General features: G+C 33.5%; 1 protein-coding gene across 1 annotated transcript in view; it reads right to left on the minus strand.

The window, feature by feature from the left end:
- The window catches only part of LOC140150386 (uncharacterized), a 50,348-nt gene that overhangs the window by 12,927 nt on the left and 12,410 nt on the right, over positions 1-25,011 (minus strand). The window contains exons 3-4 of the mRNA XM_072172396.1: positions 8,697-8,833; positions 7,656-7,800 (exon numbers count right to left, since the gene is read on the minus strand). Of these exons, the coding sequence (XP_072028497.1) occupies positions 7,656-7,800; positions 8,697-8,783 (232 nt within the window). The 5' untranslated portion in view covers positions 8,784-8,833. The remainder of the gene's footprint in view (positions 1-7,655; positions 7,801-8,696; positions 8,834-25,011) is intronic.

Genomic DNA, 25,011 nt, shown 5'->3' on the forward strand with positions numbered 1-25,011 from the left:
TATCGTCCCGCCCTCTCCGATTTTTGGAGATTTTCAAATATTTTAGTTATTTTTCCTATTTGCTTCCTTACTTTGTTTATAAAATTGTTGTGATGAAATGACATGTTTAGAAGTTCTTAGTTATCATTTATAAACACATTGCAAACACTTTCTTCAAGCTAGGGGTAGGGCTTTGGGGAAATAACAAAAATATTAGGTGCCTCCCGATTTTATGATGTGTTGACAAACATTTGCCATTGCAATTTTACACAGAAATGAATGGTAAAACAATAACACGATAACAAATAATAAGGACCTCCCTCACCAATTTTTGAAAAAGTCCGGACATATACATTTTTTTTTACTTGGCCTTAATTGGCATACTGCTCTAAATATTTTAACGCAAAGTCCTATGGTGGAGGGCTATTTTGTTGTGTAGTCCTACAAAGGTGGGTGACTAAAAAGTAGCCTGTTGGTACATGTTTTACCGTACAGTCCTATGGTGTGGGTTTTATTTTTTTTATTTTGTTGTCCTAATTGATTGCTCTTAGTTCGTTATTTATATAACTTCAAACACAAACCTTCTTAGGGATGCACCATTAGATTCTCAGGGTGGGGTAGGAAGTTTTTCAAAAAAAAAAAAAACTTCACCCACTTCATGAGCAAAAAAACTTTCTCCACCAACTATAAAAATAAAAAACTTTCCCCGACCCCAACTTCCTACCCCCCCTCTCAGTATCAAATGGTGCGTCCCTTAGTTTAATTCTTTCAATCAAAATTTCACTCCTCTGCTAATGATGACAAGTGATAATCGAAGTAATACTGCATTAGGCCAAATACAAAAATAAACATGTTTCACGTCCCCTCCCTCCTTTTTGGAGGTTTCTTCAATTATATTTTTATATTTTGCAATTCAGTTAGGCCCTATAACTTTTAAAAAATTATGTCTAGGGAGTTGAGATGCTTTTTATAGCCTTCTCAATATACAAGAAACAATTTGGAAGGTTTCGAGATCATTAGAGGGGCCTACCCTCAGAACAACAAATAAAAGAGGCCTCCTCCTTTTTGCAGGCATTATTGTGCACGCTAAAATAGCTCTAAATATGGGTATTTACATCGATTCTGCGATACAAAATAAAAGGCCCTCCTACTCCTTTTTTTCAAAAACCTGGACGTAAAACATGTTTTTTATTTTACTTGGACTTATCAATATGGAACTACACCTTTATCTTGACAATTCATTTGCTCGCCCTATTCCTTTTAAAGGAATTTTTATTTATTGTGAACTTGACTTACTCATTCTTTCATTTCTCTTGACAATTTTTCATTTGCCCACCCTATTCCTTTTAAAGGAATTTTTATTAACAACTGCTGTAGGTATACTTGATGTTTTGTTTGGTATAATTTTCTTAATTGCTTTCCAAAGATTTTTACTATTATTTATGTTGTTATTTATAGCCTCGTTACAATAACTCTTTTTCAGTGAATATTTCATATTGTTTACTTTATTTCTAAGAGACTTTGCTTTACTCCAATCTTCAGCATTATTTGTCTTATGTGCTTTTGAAAAATAGTAGTCCCTATCTTTACTTAGTCTCAAAAATTCACTGTTCACCCATTCAGGTAAACAACCTTTAACTTTCTTTTCCTTAAATGGTGCATGCTTGTCACAGGCAGCATTGAATGAAGACTGCCATTCATTAAGTGCTTCATTGACATCATTTATATTACATATTCTACCCCAATCAATATTTTTGATTGTATCAATATAATCTACTTCATTGAAGTTTTTGAAACACCTGGATCTTACAATTTTTGGTGGAAGTTTCAACTTATTACATTTTCTTACAGCATATATTAATGAATGATCACTAAGACCTAAACTATGAACACCAGATGAGATTATAAGTTCTGGTTTTGATACAAATATTAAGTCAATTTTTGTTTTACTAGTTTGGTTATTCTTGTATAATCTGTTATAATTTGTTTCATATTAGAATTGTTTGCCAACCTTGTCACTTTTCTTAAATTACCAATTTTAACCTGATCTAAATTAAAGTCTCCTAAAATATATACATCATCATATAAATCGTTACATTTCTTAAATATATCATCAAGATTATCAAGAAAATCAACAGTACAGTCTGGTGGGCGATAAATACTGCCAACTAAAATAGGCTTTGTATTGGTTAAATTAAGTTCAATAAAAATACCTTCAATATCATTATCATATAAATCCTCATTTTGTTTTGACAAAATACTGTTTTTAATATAACATAAAACTCCACCCCGTATTTTACCATTTTGTCTATCAAGTCTATAAGTATTGTAACCATCTATTTCTACTTCTGAGTCATCGACATCCTTATCTAACCAAGTCTCATTAATACATATTTCATCAATAGCATTGTCATTCAAAAGGAAGTTAACCTCATCAACTTTGTGGATTAAACCCTGGATATTTAAATGAGCTATTTTAAGACCCTTCCTAATCTTACACTTTAAATCAATAAAACCCTCATTAAGAGGAAGTTCATCATTAGCAAGTTTGTGAAAACAATTCTTACAATACCAATAATTATTTTGCTTAACATCATTGTCATCAACACATCTAAAGTGAAAATCAAGTGTACAATTATTACAAGTTACATAAAGATCATTTTGTAAGATTTTTCTTACACACTCACCACAAAAATCATTTTCAGTTTTCTTACAAATTTTGGCATTCTCTACAGTTTTTAAAGTTACAGTTCTTTTTTTACTTTTATCACTCACAGTTTCTTTATTAGTTCTTTCCTTTACCTGCTCCTCCAATGAGATGTTACAACACAAAAATCCTGGTGAAATACACTACTGAGACAAGACAAATAGTTCTCTTGAAGAAGTTGTGTTCCTAATCGTGATAAATGTAATCCGTCAGACTTTGCAATATGATGATCCAAAGTGATATTCCTATTGTCTATGAAATTCAAGTTCTTGGTATAACACATGTCATAAAGTCTCGCGTTAAATTCCTTTATCCACGCACAATGTCGTTTGTTCCTTTGGATAGTCAATGAAGAGATAGCAATGCGAATAGTAGGTCTGAATGCAAAAATAGTTGACAAAAGGGTATCATACATAGAAAGGCACTCATTCACATAACATCTGGACAGGTCGTTCGTTGCACAATGAATAATAATAAAGTCTGGGTTCTCTTCTTCAATAATACTAGCAGGGGCAAGTTTATTCCATAGTCCTAGTTTGCTTCCAGGGATGCATCGGTTCCTAATAATACAACGTGAAGTCATTCTCACGGCCCACAAGGTGCTTTGGAATCGAGTCTCCAATAATCAGAATCTTTCTCTTAGACTGTCTAGGTGATGGTGCCTTAGCTGCAGTAGGTTCTACATTAGATGGTATGCTGTCAGTTGTACAATTAATAAGTGTCCGCGATTTCTTGATATGTTTCCTAGGCGAATTTGACTTCCTTGTAGTGACAATGGTAGGGATAGGCAGAGGAACACAATCCTCAACTTCCAGAGTATCAAATCGGTTGCTTGTGGGGATAGTAGCTACAGGTACATGCACAAGTGTCCTAGGTGCAGGGATGGGTTTTGGTTTAACACACGGAAATGTCCTTGGGGCAGGGATGGGCGATGGTTTCACAGTTTGTGACAAAGAAAGTCTTGGTGCTGGCTTTGGCGCGCTGTAGGATGGGTTTGGGTTCCAACATTCACAAAAACAGGGCGATCTGCTGTCTGTACTCCAACATCTTTAACAAATACATTGTCAATATCAGAAATCATACTTGTTGAAGCATTCAAATCAAAGCATGGTAATGAAGTACTGCCAGTCTGGGGTGTTGATGCTAATGGCTGTACACAAATCGATGTATGCTCCGAACTGTCCATTGAGTTGTTGAGAGTTTCATGTTTGATCTTGATTTTTGTTAGCACAGTGTCTATCCAATGTTCATGTAGATGTCCTTGTACAGAACTCTTGCGCGTACTGTCATAGCAAGTAATTGTTACAGTTTGATCATTGATGTAGCATCTGAAGATATTTCCTTTGGTTCCTCGGTTGTCAGGTGGTCCATATAATGTAGAAAGTTAGTCCATAAGTGAATCATATATATCAGGGTTGATAGCCACTGTTGTAGATTTCTGCTTAGGCATAATTGTCCATAAGGCATTCTCATAAATAGAGGCATTAGAGAAGCCATTGAAAGTTTGGTGGAGAGAGTTCAACAGGAAACTCACAGCCATTATGAATGTACAGGAAGTTGAAGATCAATAACACAATCAATACAAAGGTCCAATATATAGCAAATTAAGTGTCCACAATGATACAAAAATATATCAAATTCATGCAAAATACATCAAAATCAGGAACAGTTAGATGAAATAAATATCACAAGAAGTATCCTGGTGTCACAAGCTACACACTGATATAAAATTTATATACAAAATCAGTCTGGAAACTGCTAAAAGTTGCGATTATTTGAGAGAGCACAGGAGAGCACTGCTGCTGTTGCTGCTGCTAAAATCCTCAATAGCATTGGCAAATATCACTATAAAAATTTTATTTGAGCAAGCTTTTGTCAATCTTGAAAACTACAGACATTGGATTTAACTAGGCACCGGAGTTTCGGGCGATTTAAAACGGCAAAATGCGCTGGCCACTTTTCAAAATGCGAGAAAATAAGAAAAAAAATAGGTCAAAATGCGCTAAAATCGTGATCCCATGTTATCAATGCAAAACACGAGAAAAACATCGGTAAAACCATGGCCTGTCAATCAATTCTGACGACTTCGGTTCATTTCCAGTTTCTGGAAAAAATAAAAAATAAAGATGGCGACCATCACAAATCGTCGATCGAAATGTCGAAAGCAAGGGCAAATTTCCCACAGTATGCTTGGTTTAATGATCGTTATTTGTATTTTGATGTACATAAGTGAAGTTAGAACCAATATTGCGTGAATTTTCTTGTAAATGCTGCCGATTTGGGGCATAAAATCGTAAGTTTTAACTTTAAGCTTATCGATGGGTCAAAATCGTGAACATTCTCGATGGAACCCAAAATGCGCTTTGGACACCCAAATGCGCGAAAATGTGCGCTTTTGCGCGAACCGCGCAAAACTCCGGTGCCTAGATTTAACAAATCAAGACTTCAGTTTGTGAAACAGGCCTAGAATTTGACACTTGTCCACTGGTAATTGAGAGCTGTCCATGGAACCCAAGAATTGCTCAGATACAAACCTATGTGGAATTGGGAGAAATTGGCTACTCCAGTAACATACCCCTATGGACGACATGCTCTTAAACACCCACACAGGGGTTGTATAGATTTCAAACGGAGTCACCTATTCAGGTAACCCCATTTGAAATTTACACTCCCTGTGTGGAAGATTAATGTCATGTCTTCCATAGGGGGTATTTGGATTTCACCTGGAATAGCGCAATATGGAAAGATGTTCCAAACATCTTGAAAGTATGTAAGTTGACAACATATTTTATCAAAATAAGAACATCAGTATTAATTCTAATTTAATTCTAATGTTTCATTTAATATTCAAATTGTCAGCTGTGGAGTTGGACTTGAAATTAGTCCCGCCTACAAAACAAGGGGAATCAATCACAGACCTGCCAACCTACCGAAGTCAGAATGAGGGACATTGTACATGTACACAAACATGTACACAAACCAGGTACCGACAAATTCAAAGACTTGAGGTGTGCAATACTTTCAGAATTCAGGGAAGGTTTTGCAGGTCTGAATTTATAACAATAGACTAAAGAGAATGCTATAGCAAATTTTAAAGTTACATTTTCATCGTTTTCTGCTGTTCTTACATTTAAATTTGCCATCACTGAAATTTCCAGAAAACAGGACTGTCCCTCATTTTCACTTTGCTAAACCCCAAATGAGGGACAGTCCCTCAAAATGAGGGACAGTTGGTAGGTCTGCAATCAACTCAAACATTTACTTACAATTTCACAATTTTCTTTTCATGTCTGCAAAATAACATCATCAACTGTCTGGTATGAGACTGAGTGGCACATTTTTCGTCTTTCAGTTCCTCCTCACTTCTATTCAGTACTCTTATTTCTATCCAGATATTAGGTTACCTTTTAACCTTTTCACAAGATGGAAGTTCAATCTAGGTTATTTATGTAAACCATTGATCATCCAAAGTAGGAGGACCTCAAAATATCACTAATCAATGGGCAAGTCTATAGAACTAGGGGCAACAGTATCTATAATGCTGGTACATTAATAAATTCAATATACACTGTAGAGGCAAGCTGTGCCAATACATTCTAATGTAATCTTAATAGTGAAGTGTTTTGCATTGTAATCAAACATTAAATTGTATAAAATGAAACTTACAACATGAACTTTGCTTGATCACAAAATCTGTCTAATACCACTGACCACATGTTAAACTTTGAATTAATATGAGGCATTTTCTGGAAACTAGTAAATGCTCTGAGCATGTTTTAAACAGATTAATTGTAAATGAATAGCACAAAGTAAAGTGATCAATATCCTCAAAGCAAAAGCACAAATTCTCTCATTAATTAAAGGCAGTTACCCCCTAAACGAGTTTTACCCTACCAGCAAATTTGGCCCTTAATAAGGTAATTTAATATAGAATTTACCACCTAATGAGTTTATGGCTAGGAAAAAATGCAACAAATGTACCCTTTTTGGACTCATAATTTACCAAAGATTTGAAAAGGTATCCTAAACAAGTTCAGTTTCAGAAAACTACTATTATTCTTGAAAATCAGTGTTTTTAGACCCTAAATGCGTCATGCGCGCAACTTGCCTTTTACTCGTTTTTGGTCACGCATGCGTACAGACCATTTATGTGAGTGCCCCGGAGTTGAAGTAACATCAAATTGAGGTCACACGTTCATATACTGCGTCCATGTACAAAAAATATAATCCCGTCTACTGTCTCTTGCCCTCAATATTCTCTCTATCCGTCTTCCTCTCTCTTTATCTCTCTCTCTCTCTTTCCCTCTCATCTCCAGCTCTCTCCCTCTCTCTTGCCCTTTCACAATGGGAATGGAAAATCAGATTTAGCACAGTCTGCTTAAGGCATTCTCACTGTTACTTTTAATCAGACACAAGAGCTGCCAAGCTAAACCAGTTTCTGAGGCATTTCCACAATCAATAAAATATTTCTTTTTGGTTCAGTTACTGTAACACATGCTTTCTTTTATTTGGCCAACATCACAATCTTGCTCTGATTTCTTTTTACCCACTTTACAGTACAGGTACAAGTATCAAAATTATTAGTGCCCAATCAGATGTTTAATTGAAAAGAAAGACATTTTGTAATATTAATAATAAGAAATTATATTATGCACATTTTTCCGGTTTTTACATATATGTACATCGTAAACAACAGATATGTGGGATTCTGATTGGCTAATCGAATCATGTCATTAAATAACAGCACCTCAAATGGCATGTCATCCTTTGATGTCACGTCCATTGCATATCGTTTAGTGAACATCAATACTGCGCATTTGAATGCCGTGAAGGGCACAGTAACAATGTGCAAATCAGCATGACGACACGAGGACTACCCGCAAAGGCTTATGGGATTTACTGAAGAATGCGAATGTTGTTCCTGACTTATTGTTAGAAACGTTTATTGTTTTACAAATACTGGTTTTACCTGTTTGGAATGCTGCCTTGGTGGTCATTGGCAGTTCTCCACGCACCGTCTGAGCGTTGGTAGCATTCTGCATGGCTAATAAGAGTTGGTCTGATGCACTTGGTACTTTGTATTTAAATATTGACTGCCCTGACACCATAGGATCCTGTAACATACAAACCCATTACAGTATGATTACAAAGCAAGATCAAGAGAATCAAAGAACGCAGTTCAGTGTCAAAAAGATTCTTAAGAAGTTGATCTATTATCTTAGCACTTTAAATTTTTTATCTTGTGAATTACTAAGGCTAAAAAAAACTGCTGTCTCAAAAGCCCCACAGGCGTTTGTTTTTCGTATATATGTCAGCTAAAATGGAAAATTCATTTTTTATTTCCTTTTTTTGTTTAGTTTTTTGTCATAAAATCATGAAATTCTGAGACATATTTTCAAGAAAATTTTATGCTGCGTAATTTTGAACACTCGAAAATGACAATTTATTTCAAAATTAAGCTTTAAAATTAAGTTTAAAAAAATCTTTAAAAAAAAAGAAATCTTTAAATTGAGACATAGCATTATTTTTTAGCCTAATGACCAGTATTTTCACATGAGCTTAAGTCCAAAAATTCAAGTCAATTCCAAACTTTTTAAAAATTGGTCAGTATTTAAATTTTAATCACGCAAATATGTCTATTTTTACAGTTCCGTGTTTACACTATAGTACTACATTTATGACAATTATTGTTGCTGCAAATGGTGTTATTTTTAATACTAGTATATGAATGTAATCAATGATGAAACTGATGTACTTCAAAAAGTCTGGGGATTTTTTTTTGACCAAATATGTTAAGTAACAATATGATTATTTACGTACATGTACAGATATGTACTAAAACGTATGTTGATGAAGAAACATGCTTTTCATGAATCCTGGAGTGCAAACTTCAATGCTGGCAACTCGCAAAAGTAATATTACTGTGATCAACTTTTTTGTTATATTTGTTGTTAAAATATTATAATGTTATAAAAAATAATAACCCAATAACAGAGAGAACTACACTTGCCTGGGACCCTGTGATGACACCCGAATTTGATGTTGTTAAAGAGACTGCAGTATGACCTTTGACCTCTGTCTCTGAGTCCCCATCCATGCTGATGGAGACCACTTAGCTAGATTTGGTTGTGCCTCTGTTGGTCCAACCTAAAAAAAATATGAGAAGAAAATAGATCATCAATTAAAATTCAAGAGGAAAAAATAACACAGAGTGACTTACCAAAACCATGAATAACACTGAACTTGACCTTAGCTTGACATTTGACATCCCAAACTTCTTATTGCTGAAATTTTAACCAACATAGACAAACTTTAATGGCCTCTTGTGATCTTGACTTTGTAATTCCAAATCAAATTAAGATCAATTGACTTGATCTTTTTTTAAAAAGAAGATGATTTTTTTTGTAAGAATGTATAAATGTGATCTACATTTGTACATGTATGGTAAAAGTGTAATCAAGTTTCAGCCCAATTGGACAATTTTTGCATTTTCACTCTACATGTACAATGTACTTTAAATTTACTCCAATTTGATCAGCTTATCCCGGAACACCTTAAACTTATGGTATTTTTTAAAGAACATGAACATTGCACACATTTCATAATGCTCAAATGGATACATTTTGACACAGGCTAAAAGATGTTGATGTAAATTTCATGAAGTGAATGGCTCTTTTTTTTTTACCAAAAGACTTAACCATTTTTAGTTCATGAATCAAACAAGAGCTTTTCAAAATGTTTAATTAAATGCATACTCATGCCAAACAAAAAACAAAAAAATTACTGCCTCCCCAGAGGTATTTAAAAGATGTTTATTAAAATTATTATTGAAATTTCTGTCACCAGTTTGGTAACTATAGAAACTACAAAGATGAGAATTGGAAAAAGAGTAAAGAATATGAAGGGCATGTGTCAGTGATGGAATAACCTACCTACAACAAAACAACACTTAAGGTGGTATTGGATGCATTTTCCAGAAATTAGAAAATGCTTTGAGCATATTTTAAACAGATTAATTGAGTAGGGTAAAAGTACATTGATCAATATGCCTTTTGTTTGGAGCAAATCGGACATACGGTTTCCATAATACATCAATTTATGTTTTCTTTGTATCCTATTGTTTTTGTCAATAATCAATAAAGTTAATGAGCTAAAATGACTGGAAAGGCTCATTAATATGTAATTTTTGCCAATATTTTGCTAAAATCAATGCATAAATGTTCAGGGTACTTTTATTTTGCATACTTTTGCCCTGAAACTTGGTCAAAGTGTTTCTAATATGTTCTAATGTATTATATAGTGAAGCCGCCCTCTAATTTGCATATTTGCATAATTAATGAGCTAATTTGCATAAATGCTAATTAATTATGCAAGTATTCAGGGCAAAAAAAATAAAAGTACCTGAACATTTATGCATGGATTTTTAGCAATATAAAGGCATAAATTATATGTTAATGAGCTTCTCCATTCATTTTAGCTCATTAACTTTATTGATTATTGATAAAACAATAAGATACAAAGAAAATATAAATTGATATATTTTGAAAACCGTATGTCCAATTGACTCAAACAAAAGGCATATTGATCAGTGTACTTTGCTCTACTCAATTAATCTGTTTAAAACATACTTAGAGCACTTTTATAATGCCTCCATAACCACCTTAAGCAGGTCATCAAAACAAGAGGTTTCTACATTTTTTTTTCTAATTGCTCTATTTTTGTTCACACCATCTAAATGAAACATATCTTGGGCGTTAATATTTAGAGACCAAGGTTTTCCGGTTTACCGGTAAAGAAAACTGAATTCAGTGTTTTGGTGGAAAAACATTTTATGTCATAACTTCTTGGAGAAGACTTGGTCAAACTAATACAGCAATTGTTCTTGAAAGATTGATTTTTCTTAGACACAATTTACATGAATCCATGGCAACAAGACAATTTAGACTTTATTAGATCGGATGAAAATGGACCTTTTCTCTTACAATTGCAGATAAATCAAAGCACATTTGTGTACTTCTTATAAATAAGAGTAGCCTACTATCTTCCAGTAATTTTCCATTATTCAAAAGATGTTTTACTTCTGTTTTTTACAAGATATGGACTTCATTTTGAATTTCAAACTAATTAATTCAAATATGGTACACTAAAATATGAAGTTATGCAGACCAATAACAATATTATTGTGGAGCAAGGTGGCCTAGCATTTAAGTGATCAAACTCATGATCACATGGCTGTGGATTCGAGTCACATCCAGGCCTGGAAATAAGTCGGTCTGAACCAGGAGCCAAACATTTGGAAAAGCGGCTCCTGGTCCTGTAATTTTCTAGCGAACCAGGAGCCATTTTAAAAGAGCCAGGAGTCGTTTTTCTGAAAGTTTCAAAATGCTTATTTTTGTTATTTCTACAGCTTTCGATGCTCACCTGAGATGTTATCTGAACAGACTTTTAATTTATTTTATTTTATTTTATTTATTTTATTTTTTTATATTTTAATTTAATTTAATTTAATTTTTATTTTTTTTTTTTTTTTTTTTTTTTTTTTTTTTTTTTTTAATTTTTTTTTTTTAATTTTTTTTTTTTTTTTGTTTATTTATTCATTTATTATTTTTAATTTTTTTATTTATTTTATTTTTATTTTATTTTATTTTATTTTGTCTTTTATTTAGGAAAAACAATATCTAGAAACACATTGGCAAAGTTCAAGATGGCCGCCTTCATGATCGCGATCATCGCGATCACCTAACCAGAAAACAAGGCAAAATACTGCCAAAATTATGAGCCCTGAAGGCAAATATCAAGGAAAATTGGCAAAATACTAGGTAAAAGATAAGATTTGGCACTGCATTTTGTTGAAAATACATTGGAAATGGCCGATATTTTGAGTGGAAATGAGCTTGCCTGACGAAGTTTTACTGGGTCATTTCCTGCACTGAACTTGTCAAAATGGAGCAATAATACCGGTATAAAATTCAGATTTTCTCTGGCGCCTGGGTGTAATTCTGGTTGGATCCAGGCGTCAAAACTCGGTAACCGTAGGGTAAAAATCGCTCGGCGCCTGCTTGTTTCCAGGCTTGGTCACATCCCAACCAACATGTTGAGTCCTTTGGCAAGGCAATAGTAATCCGGCTTGCTACACTCCACCCAGGTGTACAATGGGGAACTGTTAGGGGTAGTCTTAGCGACACCCTTGTTGTTGGCAGCCACTTGGTGTGATACATCATTGTGGCAGCGGAATAAATGTAGAGTGCTTTGAAATGTAAAATGAAAAGGAGCCACAAAAATGCCGACATTTGTTTATTATTTTAACAGACACAAGGCAGCCAATGGCTTTTATCACATTTTGTATCTGAACTCTTCACGTGAATAAAGAATTATCTGATCAAATCATACCATAGTATGATTGTTGTTAAAAACCACTAGGTTGATGCATCAACTCAAATCAAACCATGGGCTTCATACACCCTTTCAATTTCTACATTCAAGTTGTTTTATAATGTTTGCTAATAATACTGACACTCAAACACATCTTTCTATCTCTATGTTCAATCCCACACCATTGTGACATCTATAAAGTGCAGATCACAAAAAACTCTTCAGCTGAATTACTGATTTCCATGCCATCACTTCCATGTTGCAATTATATGATGAGTGAGAATTCCCTTTTTTCCCCCAATATCCTTAAGGGGCCCATCTTAATTTGTGGCGAAAAACCCCATCACCTGATATTGACGGATAGAATGACTATCCGCACATTATTGGGAGTATATAGCTATCATGTCTGACTGTCATAAGCCCCCTGGGGCAATCATCTTTCTCTACATTACGACTCGCCTGCGCACCTGTAACAGGCAAAACTTCACTTCTCTTGAGGCCCAATCAATATTCATTTATCAAACAAATTGGTGATACATGTATGTAAAATGCTATCTTCTTCCTACAGTATTTTATGAGGTACATTTTTAGGGGTATGTAATTTTTTTAAAACAATAAAACATCTTTAAAATTTAAATTTTTTTTTGAAAAATAACATAAAACACAGCCCATTGTTTTATAAAGCCAAATATGTTGACAAACACTGACAAAGACACACACAGATGTGGTGAACATACATTGTAGCAATTGTGGAGAGAGATCACACCTGGAGAAATATTGCGACCTTCTTTCGGCGTATACCTGTTTGTCTGTGTGGGGGGGGGGTGACTGCGTGTGGAATGTAAATTCACAGCACACATAATACATATAATTATATCAAGATTTGGCAGCAATTGAATTTCAGACTGAAAGCTTGTTACCAAGTTCATGAAAATAAAATACTTGCAAAAATAAGTCACATCACAAGTGGTGCAAAATTAACAATGTACAATTCAATTCAACAGATATCTAAAATTACAAAATTCTTTGCGTACGCTGGAAAGAAAAAATATTGATCATCCTTTAAACTCAAGACATGAACATTTATATTTCATGGTCCCATGACAGTATTTAGTTCAATATAATATAAAACCGACAGAAAAGTAATATAGCAAACTCATGCACACTGCATTCATAAAACTGCAGATTGTTTATCCAATACCTGTCTACCGAAGACGACATAAAAACCAAAGATGATGGTGATTATATGGTAAGCTATAGCCACCTGAAATTGAAATCTGCATCAAATGGAAAAAATAATTATAATTCAAAAGTTATTTGAAACCTCACTAAAATGAGAGATCAACATTTTATTTCTATTTCAATATTCAAAGGGAAGTTATCATAAAACCTAACAATTTTTCAGTAATTGGTTGCATGGTAAAATTTGTTTGAATTGATAAATTTGTTATATCTTGCTTCAATGCCACATGTGGTGAATCATGTGTGATGACTTCTGTTGATCAAATTAATATTGATTTTACTCATTGTTCATTTGTGTATCTTACATTTGCCCTTGTTCGTGCCTATGCATTGTATGTATGTGCTCCATAACACATCACATTCTGATGATGTTGGCATCTCAGGTCACTTACAAACTATACAATGTATCACTAAGTAATTTCTATTTACATATCGATGAACAATGAGAGCCATTGTCCACTCACCACTACAACAACAGAAGCAAGGTTCTCTACTTTTGATTTCTGGCAAGACACATCATGTGCATGTATTTTTTTTAATAGTGAAATTTGTTAGAAATCATTCAAAATTCATTAACAACTGAACCTGTTTTTAGCATTTACATAGTATTATTTTCATCGCTACTTTTAGTTTGATGCTATGGTGTTAAAATCGGCTTTTCTTGTTTTCGTCAATATTATGTGCATTTTTTTATTTGATTAAATGTGTCTACTTTATTTTAAATTTCCAAATGCATCTTTTTCATCATAGTCATTACATGCCAACTTCATACTGCCGAAACAAAACACACTATTCAAGAACTCGTCAATTCTAGCCTACCCTTTCCTAAGATGAACGATACACTGCACACTAATAACACACTCAGTCTCATTCAAAAGAAAAAAGAAAAGAAAATTGTACAACCTTATCGTTTACCAGATAAGGTTCGTAGTGATGATGTATAGCCAGGCTAGAGTAAACAATGACTTCCATCTGCACCACTGTCTATAATCCAAACCAATCTTAATTCCACCATGCAGGCAGGCAGTCTCAGACAAAGAATAATAAAGACCACTCACACAAACAATAGAAAAACCCTCAGCCTTGATTTGCAATCTTACTCCACAATTAATACATTACTTTGAAGCTAGTGTTCTGCCACATTTTTGTGCGTTTTTTCATTAAAGTATGGCAATCATTCATTCCCTAAAAAAATCTCTAAGTGGCCTATCACTTTTCTATTAAGGCGATATAATACCCCGATTTTCATCAGTACCCCTCTTCTTTTTTTTCTTGCAAATTTATTAAGTACATATATATGTTTATTACCTCATGTCCTTAACTTATAAAATATATCTACATATAAAGTGACTTTCAACCATTTTAGTAAGTCATTTTAACCCTATATATTTTTTGTTTACTGTAACCTAGTAACTCAGATCTGTGTTTCATAACAAACCATAATTTATTCTTTTCAAAATGTTCAAGTAGGGTACATGAATAGAATACATTAAATCCTTTGTTATACTCTCTATAGAAAATCTATAGTGGTGCATGCAAAATACCTACCATGATATAACACTGAATAAATTAAATAAACACTTATACAATGGATGCATAGTCATTAGTTGTTAGGAGAAGCAAAGGCTATTAGGTCACCGTATGTCAGGTTATAGGTCAATTGGTTCAGGTCAAATTTAAGCATCAATTTTGAATACACATGTGAGAGTCTGTGATATCATATGAGGCATAATTTTGATATTCTGTCTTTAACTGGATATATATCGAGAAGTGCATGGTGGATATACTAATATACCTTGGGATGTAAATGGTGAGTACAATTTAGAATGCCTAGTTGAGACGCCATTTCACAAATAAATATAAAATAGTTACCAAAATCACAAAAGGTAAGCTTACGGAAAACTACCCAATATGGTTGTATAGGTGACAAGAAATACCATTTTTTTCATCATTGCTGTAGTATGGTTGTTGTAACCTGTTACCTATGGATTAATTAAGTTTCAGTGCAATAATGTCATAAGTTAAAAATACAAAATATAGCTCAACATTGAAAATAGAAGTATTTTAACCAGTTCCTTTTTGATAGTTGTGGAGCACCAAGTTCATGAAGTCATAAAAGAAATCAGGAACCACTTATTCCCATTTTACATATCAACTTTATTTCCCTAATGTGTTAGCAACACATATCCAAAATTTTAACGAAATCCGTTGATAGTAAGCTTTCCAAAATGAAGTGAATTTAAATCATCAGTGATGTACCTCCTTTTGGCTTCTATCTGTAAAAACATGTAACTTACATTGATACCGATACCACCAATAAAAGCGAGAAGATTTGCCCCTTCATTTTGCATACCACTTTGTCCAATTTTTTTTGTAATTTCTTCACAAAATGCAAAAAATGCAAAAAAAATCAATGGGTGTAGTACCCCCTTAAGACCACAAACCGAAATTTTTGCCAATGTAGATTAAAAATACCCAACAAATGGTACACTCATAAAAATTAAAATTCACCAAAATTGCAGATTGTTTATCCAACACCAGTCTACTAAAATTTGTTTTGTTTACCATTTCTGCCACAAAATAATTTGCTTTAAAAAAACTACAATCATGAAATTCTGCCTAAAATACTACCAATTTCATTTGACAGTTAATGTAAACATGAATGTATATTTTATGGCATTGATATTCGCCTATTAATTTTCATATCTTCTAAATTCACAAGAAGTCCGTAACTAGCTAGTGAAAGCCACAACCACTAAAGCAATGGGGGCACTACGGGGCATTTGCCCCCCCCAAAAAAAAAAAAAATTTCTTGCCCCCCCCCCCAACTTCTGAGGCAAACGCCCCAAAATTACGTAAATTTCCACTTTTTACAGCAATTTTGCATAAAATTTGTCAATTTCTCCCCACCCCCCAAATTCACTTTTCCCCCACCCCCAATAAAAAATTCCTGGTGCCGCCAGCGACTATAAATGTACCCTACATGAGGTATTGTGTCTCTGCTTATGCTCCACGGTCATTAATATTCCGGCATTGCGATCTCTGCAAGTTTAAGAGCGAAATACGCACCCACATCACTACCAAATTTGAGGCAAACCGATGTAGATTAACCCAACTATTTTACATGTGTACTACTTTGATACATTGCAACTTTTATGCCATTCTTTATCGAGCAAAATTACCACTATTTCCTTATCATTTAAAACAAGCATCCAACACGAGGCAGTATAGTAAACCACTTGTGATTCCATAAAACTCACTATTCTTCCATCATAAACTCACCATTTTTAACTCATCATTATTTACCCCTTCTAAAGTGGTGATGATGATAATATATCAATCATGCATAGTGAATGAATGGGTGGAATCATCATTCATGATTCCTTAACCCAAGTTTGTTTACCATTCTGATTGCTCACCATGTTACTTAGCAACTTTTAAACCTTTAAAATATTGACTCTTTCAGATGATTGAAAATGTATCCAAGGTTCATTATTCCATTTTCTTTTCTCCTGTTTTTTTTTCTTTTCCAATAAAATGTTTTCAGCATTCTGTTGATTTTATATAAATTTAAATTAAGTATCTTTGGTAGAATTTAAGTCATGGATACCATTAATATGCCACATACAAAATTATTGTGTTTAAAAGCCCGACCAACCAATCAACAAAATCGTACCTTCACCATATTTTGTTTTGTTCAGTCTCTTACATTAACAGGCATTTAAATAAATAATAAAACTATTTTCTTGGTCTTTCCATAATCTTGGCGCATATCAAACTCTCTACATTGTTGTAAACATTCACTCATTGAAAAGAACACAGGTAATCGTGAAAAACATATCACCAAAATACAACTCTATATAATTTACCAACCTACCCATTTTCCACTCCCAGCAAAAGTGAACTCACCACAAATACCTTGCCAATCGAATGGCACTCTTTCTAGACAGAGGAGATGAATAACATGTCAGTCACAGATTACTGGAGGGACTGTGCAAGATTCATTTCATATTCCATCAACCAGCCAGCCTTGTGGCAGGCAGGGTAGGGCCTCCCAGGAATTACTTATCCACCATGCCATTATGCAAATTTTCTTTCACCACACTTTTTTTTCCTGTCTTCGTCTCTTTGCTTGAAGCTCTTTTGCTTCTTACTAAATAGCATTTTGAATGAAATTCTGCTTTGTTGGTCAGCTGTTGTCATGCTCAGCTTTAAATTAGCATCATGGATAATTTTAAAAAATAAAAAAAATATATTGCTGGTACAGTTTAAAAAGGTCATTTTCATTAATTCAGGTTGATAAATTACTAATTCCCTCCTACCTTCATTTCATATTAATGATACTATGAATTATAAAATATTTTAGTATCAAGTTTTATGACACATTACAAAATAATTTAAGTGTGCTACGTTGGTGTAATTTATCAAATTTCATTCTTAGAAAGATCTCAAACCAGTATGCATTACTAAATAAAATAAGTAGTCTTGATACACTTTAATATTGTCTATCTTCATTAAAATAATAATACAATACTGAAATGGGAATATTCTTATCAAATCTAAACAAAATACCTAAGGGAGTGTGCATAATAGTGAACCCAATTATTATCCATTACTGATACTGATAGTACTTTTAAAAAAACTTTGAAATTAATATATGATATTTTGCCATCACTTGTTACATTATTCATATCTTGACTATAAATAAAATCTATTTTAAAAGTTTCTGCCTGTCATTTGAACAGAATTTCCACTAAAACAAAATCTCTGAATGGCAGAGAATGAGAGAAACAAAAATCAATTTATTTGCGTCCTTTATAGCAAATAGCCAGTGAAAGCCAAGAGATAAGAAATAAAAGCAGAGGTAGCGAGCCAGCCATGGCAGTCTCAGCAACTTGTCGGATTAATAAATTATTCGCGGCTTGCTATTCCAATCAGTTAGCCGCTGCTAGCCGATTCTGCTCACGCTCGCTGTCTCTGTTGATTTACCCCAAAATGTCACTCGCACAAACACATCAGCTAGACCCAACCAACTGCTTGGCATTCACTAGTGGACATTAATAAAAACAAGTACATTTTGACAGAGCAGAATCCACAGACATACACACACACTTTTAAATTGCATAGATGCACACACCCCTGTATGGCATAATGGATGATTCCACACAAGAATCTTATTGGCATGGGGAGCACGTTTTGGGATATCTTATACCTTGTTTAATTGCATTTCTTACACGCGTCAATATTTGTTTGCGATTTCTAAAATTTTGTTTTTGCTGATGGTTGTATAGATTTGCTTTAATCAATGCAATTTTGGCAACAGTCTTAGTCATGGCCCAAGTTTATCAGTTAAAATATTATATTACATTTTCACTTAAAATGTGTCTGTGGTACCATATGAGCGCGGCGTGCTGTCAGGATTTACAAATATGAAGCGTGATACATATGTATGGCTTTTAAGCAACTCTCTTTTCATTAACAACAAATTGATTTGTAAAATTCATTGCACATGGGACACAAACACACACTATACACTCACTTAAAAAGCCCTGTGCATTTGATAAAAAAACACGACAATTGTTTCCAACTCAAAATCCATGCAGGCAAACAGTCAATATTGCCAGATTTGTTTGTTTATTTTTCATCTATTGTAGCAATTCCTGGCACTGAATTGCAGTCAATCCCTATAGATCACACGCCAATCCCTATATCAGGACTCTTGTATAGTATATAGAATAGTACAGGCAAATCTGGAAGCTAAAAAGAGCACACTAGGAAAAGTGTAAAAATGTGTACAGAAACATGGTCTCGGGCATGCAATGGAGAGGAGGGGTAAAATGATTGTACATTGAACTCAGATAAATAAGAAAAGATGGAAGGGCAACAGACCATGGGTAAGAATTACAAGCTACAGGCTGTATCAAAATGATTGGTACCCATCCGTTTCCAGTGATTATGTCACATGACTGCCACATCTAAATGCAACATAGGATCTGCAAAATTAGTTGATTATTATGTCCTAAACAGTCATAACAAAACAACAAATTTTGGTAAATTCAAGGACCCCATGTTGCATAAGCAGGCTTTTCAATAACTATCAAAACTTATTGGTACGGTACCAATCATTTTAATGTCCAGCCTTTACAAAGGAAAGATGCAACAAACAAAATATACCAAACGAGTCATTGGTTTCTGGCTTTTCTGTCAACAGTTGATTCCTTCAAGTTTAAGCGAGTATGAACACAAATGTTGTGTGTGGCTCCACCTTGCAGATATCGCAAAAATAATGTATTTTGTGTGCACACTGTTATTTTTTGTGTACTGGTGATGTGAATTCATGCCGCAAAAGAGTATGCCAAATGAAATGCTTCTACAAATAAAAACTCCAAATCTTGAGTGAAACATCTAAATATGCCTCTACCACAAATTGATCAAATCCAGATTTAATGCCATTCCTACTTTGATAACTACAGGCAGGACTTACCAGTGAAAATCATTGACAAATTTATGTCCCAACATGCTATGATCACACTTAATTGGCTGGCCAAAATACTATATACTTTGCTTGACCTGACCATTTTTGTTTGAACATGGCCAATATTTTAAACAGTAAAAGCCCAAGCATGCAAACCATAAAATAAGATCAACAAGCCAAGTGCCTGTAGTGTAACATCCAAGTTATAAAATTATGCTAACATTGTTCCATGAAATAACTTCACAGTCTTTCTTTTCCCAAACTTAAAATCCTTTAAAAGGGAACAATAGATTTAGAATCTTTGGATGCCTGCTATATCTTCAGTAGACTCATTTAATCAATTCTTCACCTCAGTAGGTGAAGAACTTAGTAAACAATTTGATAATATTGATATCATATGCCCATGTAATGATGGGAAAAGTAGTATATTTCGATGTAACCATAGTGAGAGTTTTAGATTCTATTCTGTATCCTATGATTTTGTATACAATCAAATATGTAATATGGATAATAATAAGTCACCAGGTTTAGATAAATTCAGTGTAAAACTACTCAAATTGGCTGCTCCTTATGTGTCAAAATCACTTGCTCATATTTGTAACATTTCTTTAAACAGTTCAAAATTTCCTGATGAGTGGAAAAAAGCCAAAGTTACTCCAATTTTTAAATCTGGTGATAAGAATAATGTAAGCAATTACAGGCCAATTTCTGTCTTGCCAATTATTTCAAAGATTATTGAAAGAACTGTTCATAACCAATTATATGATTATCTTTGTAGTAGAAATATCCTTTCTGATTCTCAATCTGGTTTTAGATCCAATCATTCCACAACAACAACTTTATTAGATGTTCAAGATTATATTCTTAATAATATGGACAATGGTTTTACAACAGGAGTTATATTTTTAGACTTAAAAAAGGCGTTTGATACGGTAAATCATGAAATTCTAATTAATAAACTTGCTGACTATGGTATTATAGGTAATGAACTTGCTTGGTTTTTAAATCATACCTAAGTAATAGGGCTCAAGCTGTGCATGTGAATTCTTTTCTGTCAGATTTCAAAACTTATAATACTGGAATTCCTCAAGGCTCAATCTTAGGTCCTCTGCTATTTATAATTTTTGTTAATTGTTTACCTGATGTTGTAACTTGTAAGACAGTAATGTATGCAGATGATACTTCTCTTTAAATGTGTAAAGCAAAAAATGTTGATGATCTAAAAGTGCAACTAGAATCTAACCTAAAATCTGTTGCTAACTGGTTTAAAGCTAATAAGCTCACATTAAATACTGATAAAACTAAATTTATGATTTTTGGAACTAATCAAACACTTAATCATTACAATGACATAACTCTCACATTTGATGACAAAATTATTGAAAGAGTTGATGTTTTCAAATATCTTGGTATTAAGTTTGATAGTAATATGTCTTGGTCATCACATATTGATTATTTATCTGGAAATGTTTCCAAGAGAATTGGTGTTGTGAAACGTGCAAAGTATTTCCTTCCTCATAAAACCTTAGTTATGCTCTCTAATGCACTTGTAATTCCACATTTCGACTATGCCAGCTGTGTTTGGTCTAACTGTTCTGCAACCAATCAATATCAGCTTCAAGTACTTCACAACAGATTAGCTAGAACAATTCTCTTTGCTGATATCAGAACACCAGTAGATGATATGTTAAATTCTTTAAATTGGATTAAACTTTTTGTGATAGATGGTCTAATCACATGATTATTCTTACCTTTAAATGTATCAAAAATATTTGTCCTGAATATTTATGTAATCAATTTGAATTTGTTCATAATACTCATGATCACAATACAAGGAGTCATTCTTCTAACACATTGATTGTGCCTAAATACAATTCTAATAGTGGTAAGCGTACATTTATTGTAAGAGCTGCAAACTTATGGAATAACTTATCACCATCATATCGTGTAAACCTTGAAACTCTGTCATTGCATCAATTCAAGACATGCATCATTACTTCTGCTAAATCATAATCATTTATTTTTATATTGTATGTATTTTAGATTTATATCGTTCATGTACTTGGGATGCATTTATTTTCTTTCATACTTATTATTGATGTTTTTGTATACATTTTAAATATCATGTTATTTTGTAAATATTCTGTAATAATGTTGTAAATATCATTGTATGAGGGCCTGCTTGGAAAGCAGTGCTTGCCACTGAAGTAGTTTAAATCCCTCAATAAAGATTTCACAAAAATCAACATCTACACAATTGGAAATCAGCTATCTTCAGTAGATAACAACATTAACAAAGGTAGAACAGTCTTACTATCTTCAGAAGATAGCAAAATTTATGTAAGTTACACATTATTGATACTTTTGGTTTATCACAAAATGATATGACTAGGTTAGTTCAGTCTGTTGGATTTCTATCGGCTAGGTAGCATCTCTGAAAAGATCAAACTTTAATAACCAAGGTCATTCTGTGGTACACTTATGTACACAGATCCCTAGTTTGGCAGTAATGGTTTTATGTACTTGACGAAAGCATTAAAAGTATTAAATTGCATGGGATATGAATGGTAGCAAGTGTTGAAATTTCTAATGGTAATGATGAAATTGATGACAACAATGATGATGGGGATGATGTTGAAACAAATGATGATCAAGGTGAGATGATGAGAAAAATGATGATTAGATGGGATAATGATGATGAAAACGATAAAGTTCTGATGAGAGAATGATGGTGAGTGTCAAGTGACAACAATGATTAAAGCAACAAAATGGTTAGTAAGAGAGACTATCATGCCAAGATATAAGGAAATTGTCCTTCAAGATATGAGCAAGCAAAGAATAATAAAGCAACAGTGAGATGAAAAAAAAATTCTGTCTGAGGATATGAAAGCGACCATTCTTGAACAACAGGTGCCTTCAGGTGCTAGATACATACGCAAGTACAGAAAACAAATTTTGATCAGATAAATTTAAAACTGCTCGTGTGTAAATCTAAATTAGCTACTCATATCCGCAAGCTTTCTATTCTTATGGCTGCTTTATTTCCATCATGAATGCATTGGGCTATTCCATTTGAAATCCAAACACCCCTATGGAAGACTTCAGCTTTATCTTTCACACAGGGAGTATGCATTTCAAATTGAGTTACCTGAATGGGTGAATCCACTTGAAATTTACACCCTGTGTGTGGGAGATTAAGGTCATGTCTTTCACAGGAGGGTATATGGATTTCAAATGGAAAAGCCCCTTTAGGCATGACATTTTATTGAAACACAAGAGTCAAGATGTAAGCTGGAAAATAAGTAGAACAACCAGCATTATTTTTCCATTATTATCAACAACAAAAAAGTACAAAATATGTTTCTCTTCACTGTAAAATCAGGCTGCAGTGCTGGTAGTTTTCAGTTTTGTGAAGTTTATGTTCATAAATTTCACAGAACTGAAAACTACCAGTGCTTCAAAGCAAATTACTAATAGTAACCTTTTATTATTCATTCATTTTTTTGACATCACAAAACAACCCATTCAAATGCAATATGGGTACCAAACCCTATAGCCTCAATAATCCTCTGTAGCGACTGACAACGGAGACAGCTCACACATCTCTCCATCTTGTTTTCTAGGATGATGAAGAAGCTGCCTCGTTTTCCATTGCAAACATATTATAAATGTATGATATTTAGCATCAAATAGTCATGGTGCCCTTTGCCAGTAGCCGATTACACAATTCCCTTCTCTAAATTATTTATTGACTGGCGATGATATAGCCAGGAAAACGCAAGTCAAAGAGATGGTATTACACTCTGTACATAATAATGTTCAACAAAAAATATGCCTGATTTTATAAGGTGATCCTATTCGCTAGGGCAAAATTGAGATTTTCTTTGAATTTACACATTAATTGTGAAAGCTCTTGCCCTGCAGATTACAAAACAGAAAATTGCATGTCAATTATACATTTTGTTTCATGAGATGTGGCATGTCAAAGTGGCACGAAACAGAATCTTTTTTATTTTCATTGTTTTCGATAAGACCATTTGACACAGAATTACATAATAGCATGAATTCTGCAAAGTAAAAAAATTATACTCTATTACTATTCAAAGAATTGTGGTACTGTGCTCTGGTACGGTACTGAAGCATGCTACATGGGTACTAGTTACACACAAGATGCTACAAATCATGGTTACGTTCAATGGCAAATGTCCATTTGCATTATCAATTAGGCCCACTAATTAGAAGTTCATACAACTGTAGGTTTGTTGCATTTTATGTAAACCATACACATACATCATTATTTTTACATGCCTATAAAGTATTGCTGGAAACTCATTAATTCAGGATATATGAATTTATTTACTTTTGAAATTTTCAAAATGCCTTGCTTTAAAAAAAAAATATGGTACAAGGCTTTACAAGCACAACACAATACAAATAAATGCACTAAAATTTTATTGCCATATTTTTTCTAAAACGGCATGATTTATACAGGTAATGCATTTCCATCCACTGTAGACGACACATTGATTTTGGTGAATGTTTTAAAAGCGTTCACACCAGGTACCAGGTACAAACATTGATTATGGATAAACAGGCCTATGTATATAGGTTAAAAGCTTATGGGGCCTTTTGTTTTAAACTGGGAAACTGTAACATTGTGAATGAGTCCCAAACACATTGAATGTTATGACAAGCATTACAAAAATTGTTTTCTAGTATGCAGCACTGGGACAAGAGTATTACATGTAGTGTACAATATGGATCTACAATACAATATAATGTAAATGCTTTTAATGAAAAACAAATAAACAAACACTCAAACAGCCAAACAAAACAGACACAGAAACAATAAACAACAACATATAATTGAATCTTGACACAAATTATTGATCCAATTTACTGTAAAAGTTGTAATTTTCAAGCGTGTAATTATTCACGCTTTGCCAATTTTGAACTTCTTCGATTTTAAAATAAAAGAACGCAAGTCGCGAGTGTTTATTATCACAGTAGGTGCGTTGAGTGCGAACAGTGTGAAACACTGCCCAATTCTCTTAGTTTTAATACAATGTAATGAAACCAATGACAGATAAAAATGTGGTCAAGTTGAAAGGTTCCAATAATCAAATGTCATGCAGTTATTCTCTAAATGCGATACATGACAACCACTTCAACCTGCTACTGGCATGTTAAAATGGCACCTGGCAGGTAGCTTTCAACTTGGGATTTACTCTCTAAT

Source organism: Amphiura filiformis, chromosome 4 (assembly GCF_039555335.1).
Source record: "Amphiura filiformis chromosome 4, Afil_fr2py, whole genome shotgun sequence".
NCBI lineage: Eukaryota > Metazoa > Echinodermata > Ophiuroidea > Amphilepidida > Amphiuridae > Amphiura > Amphiura filiformis.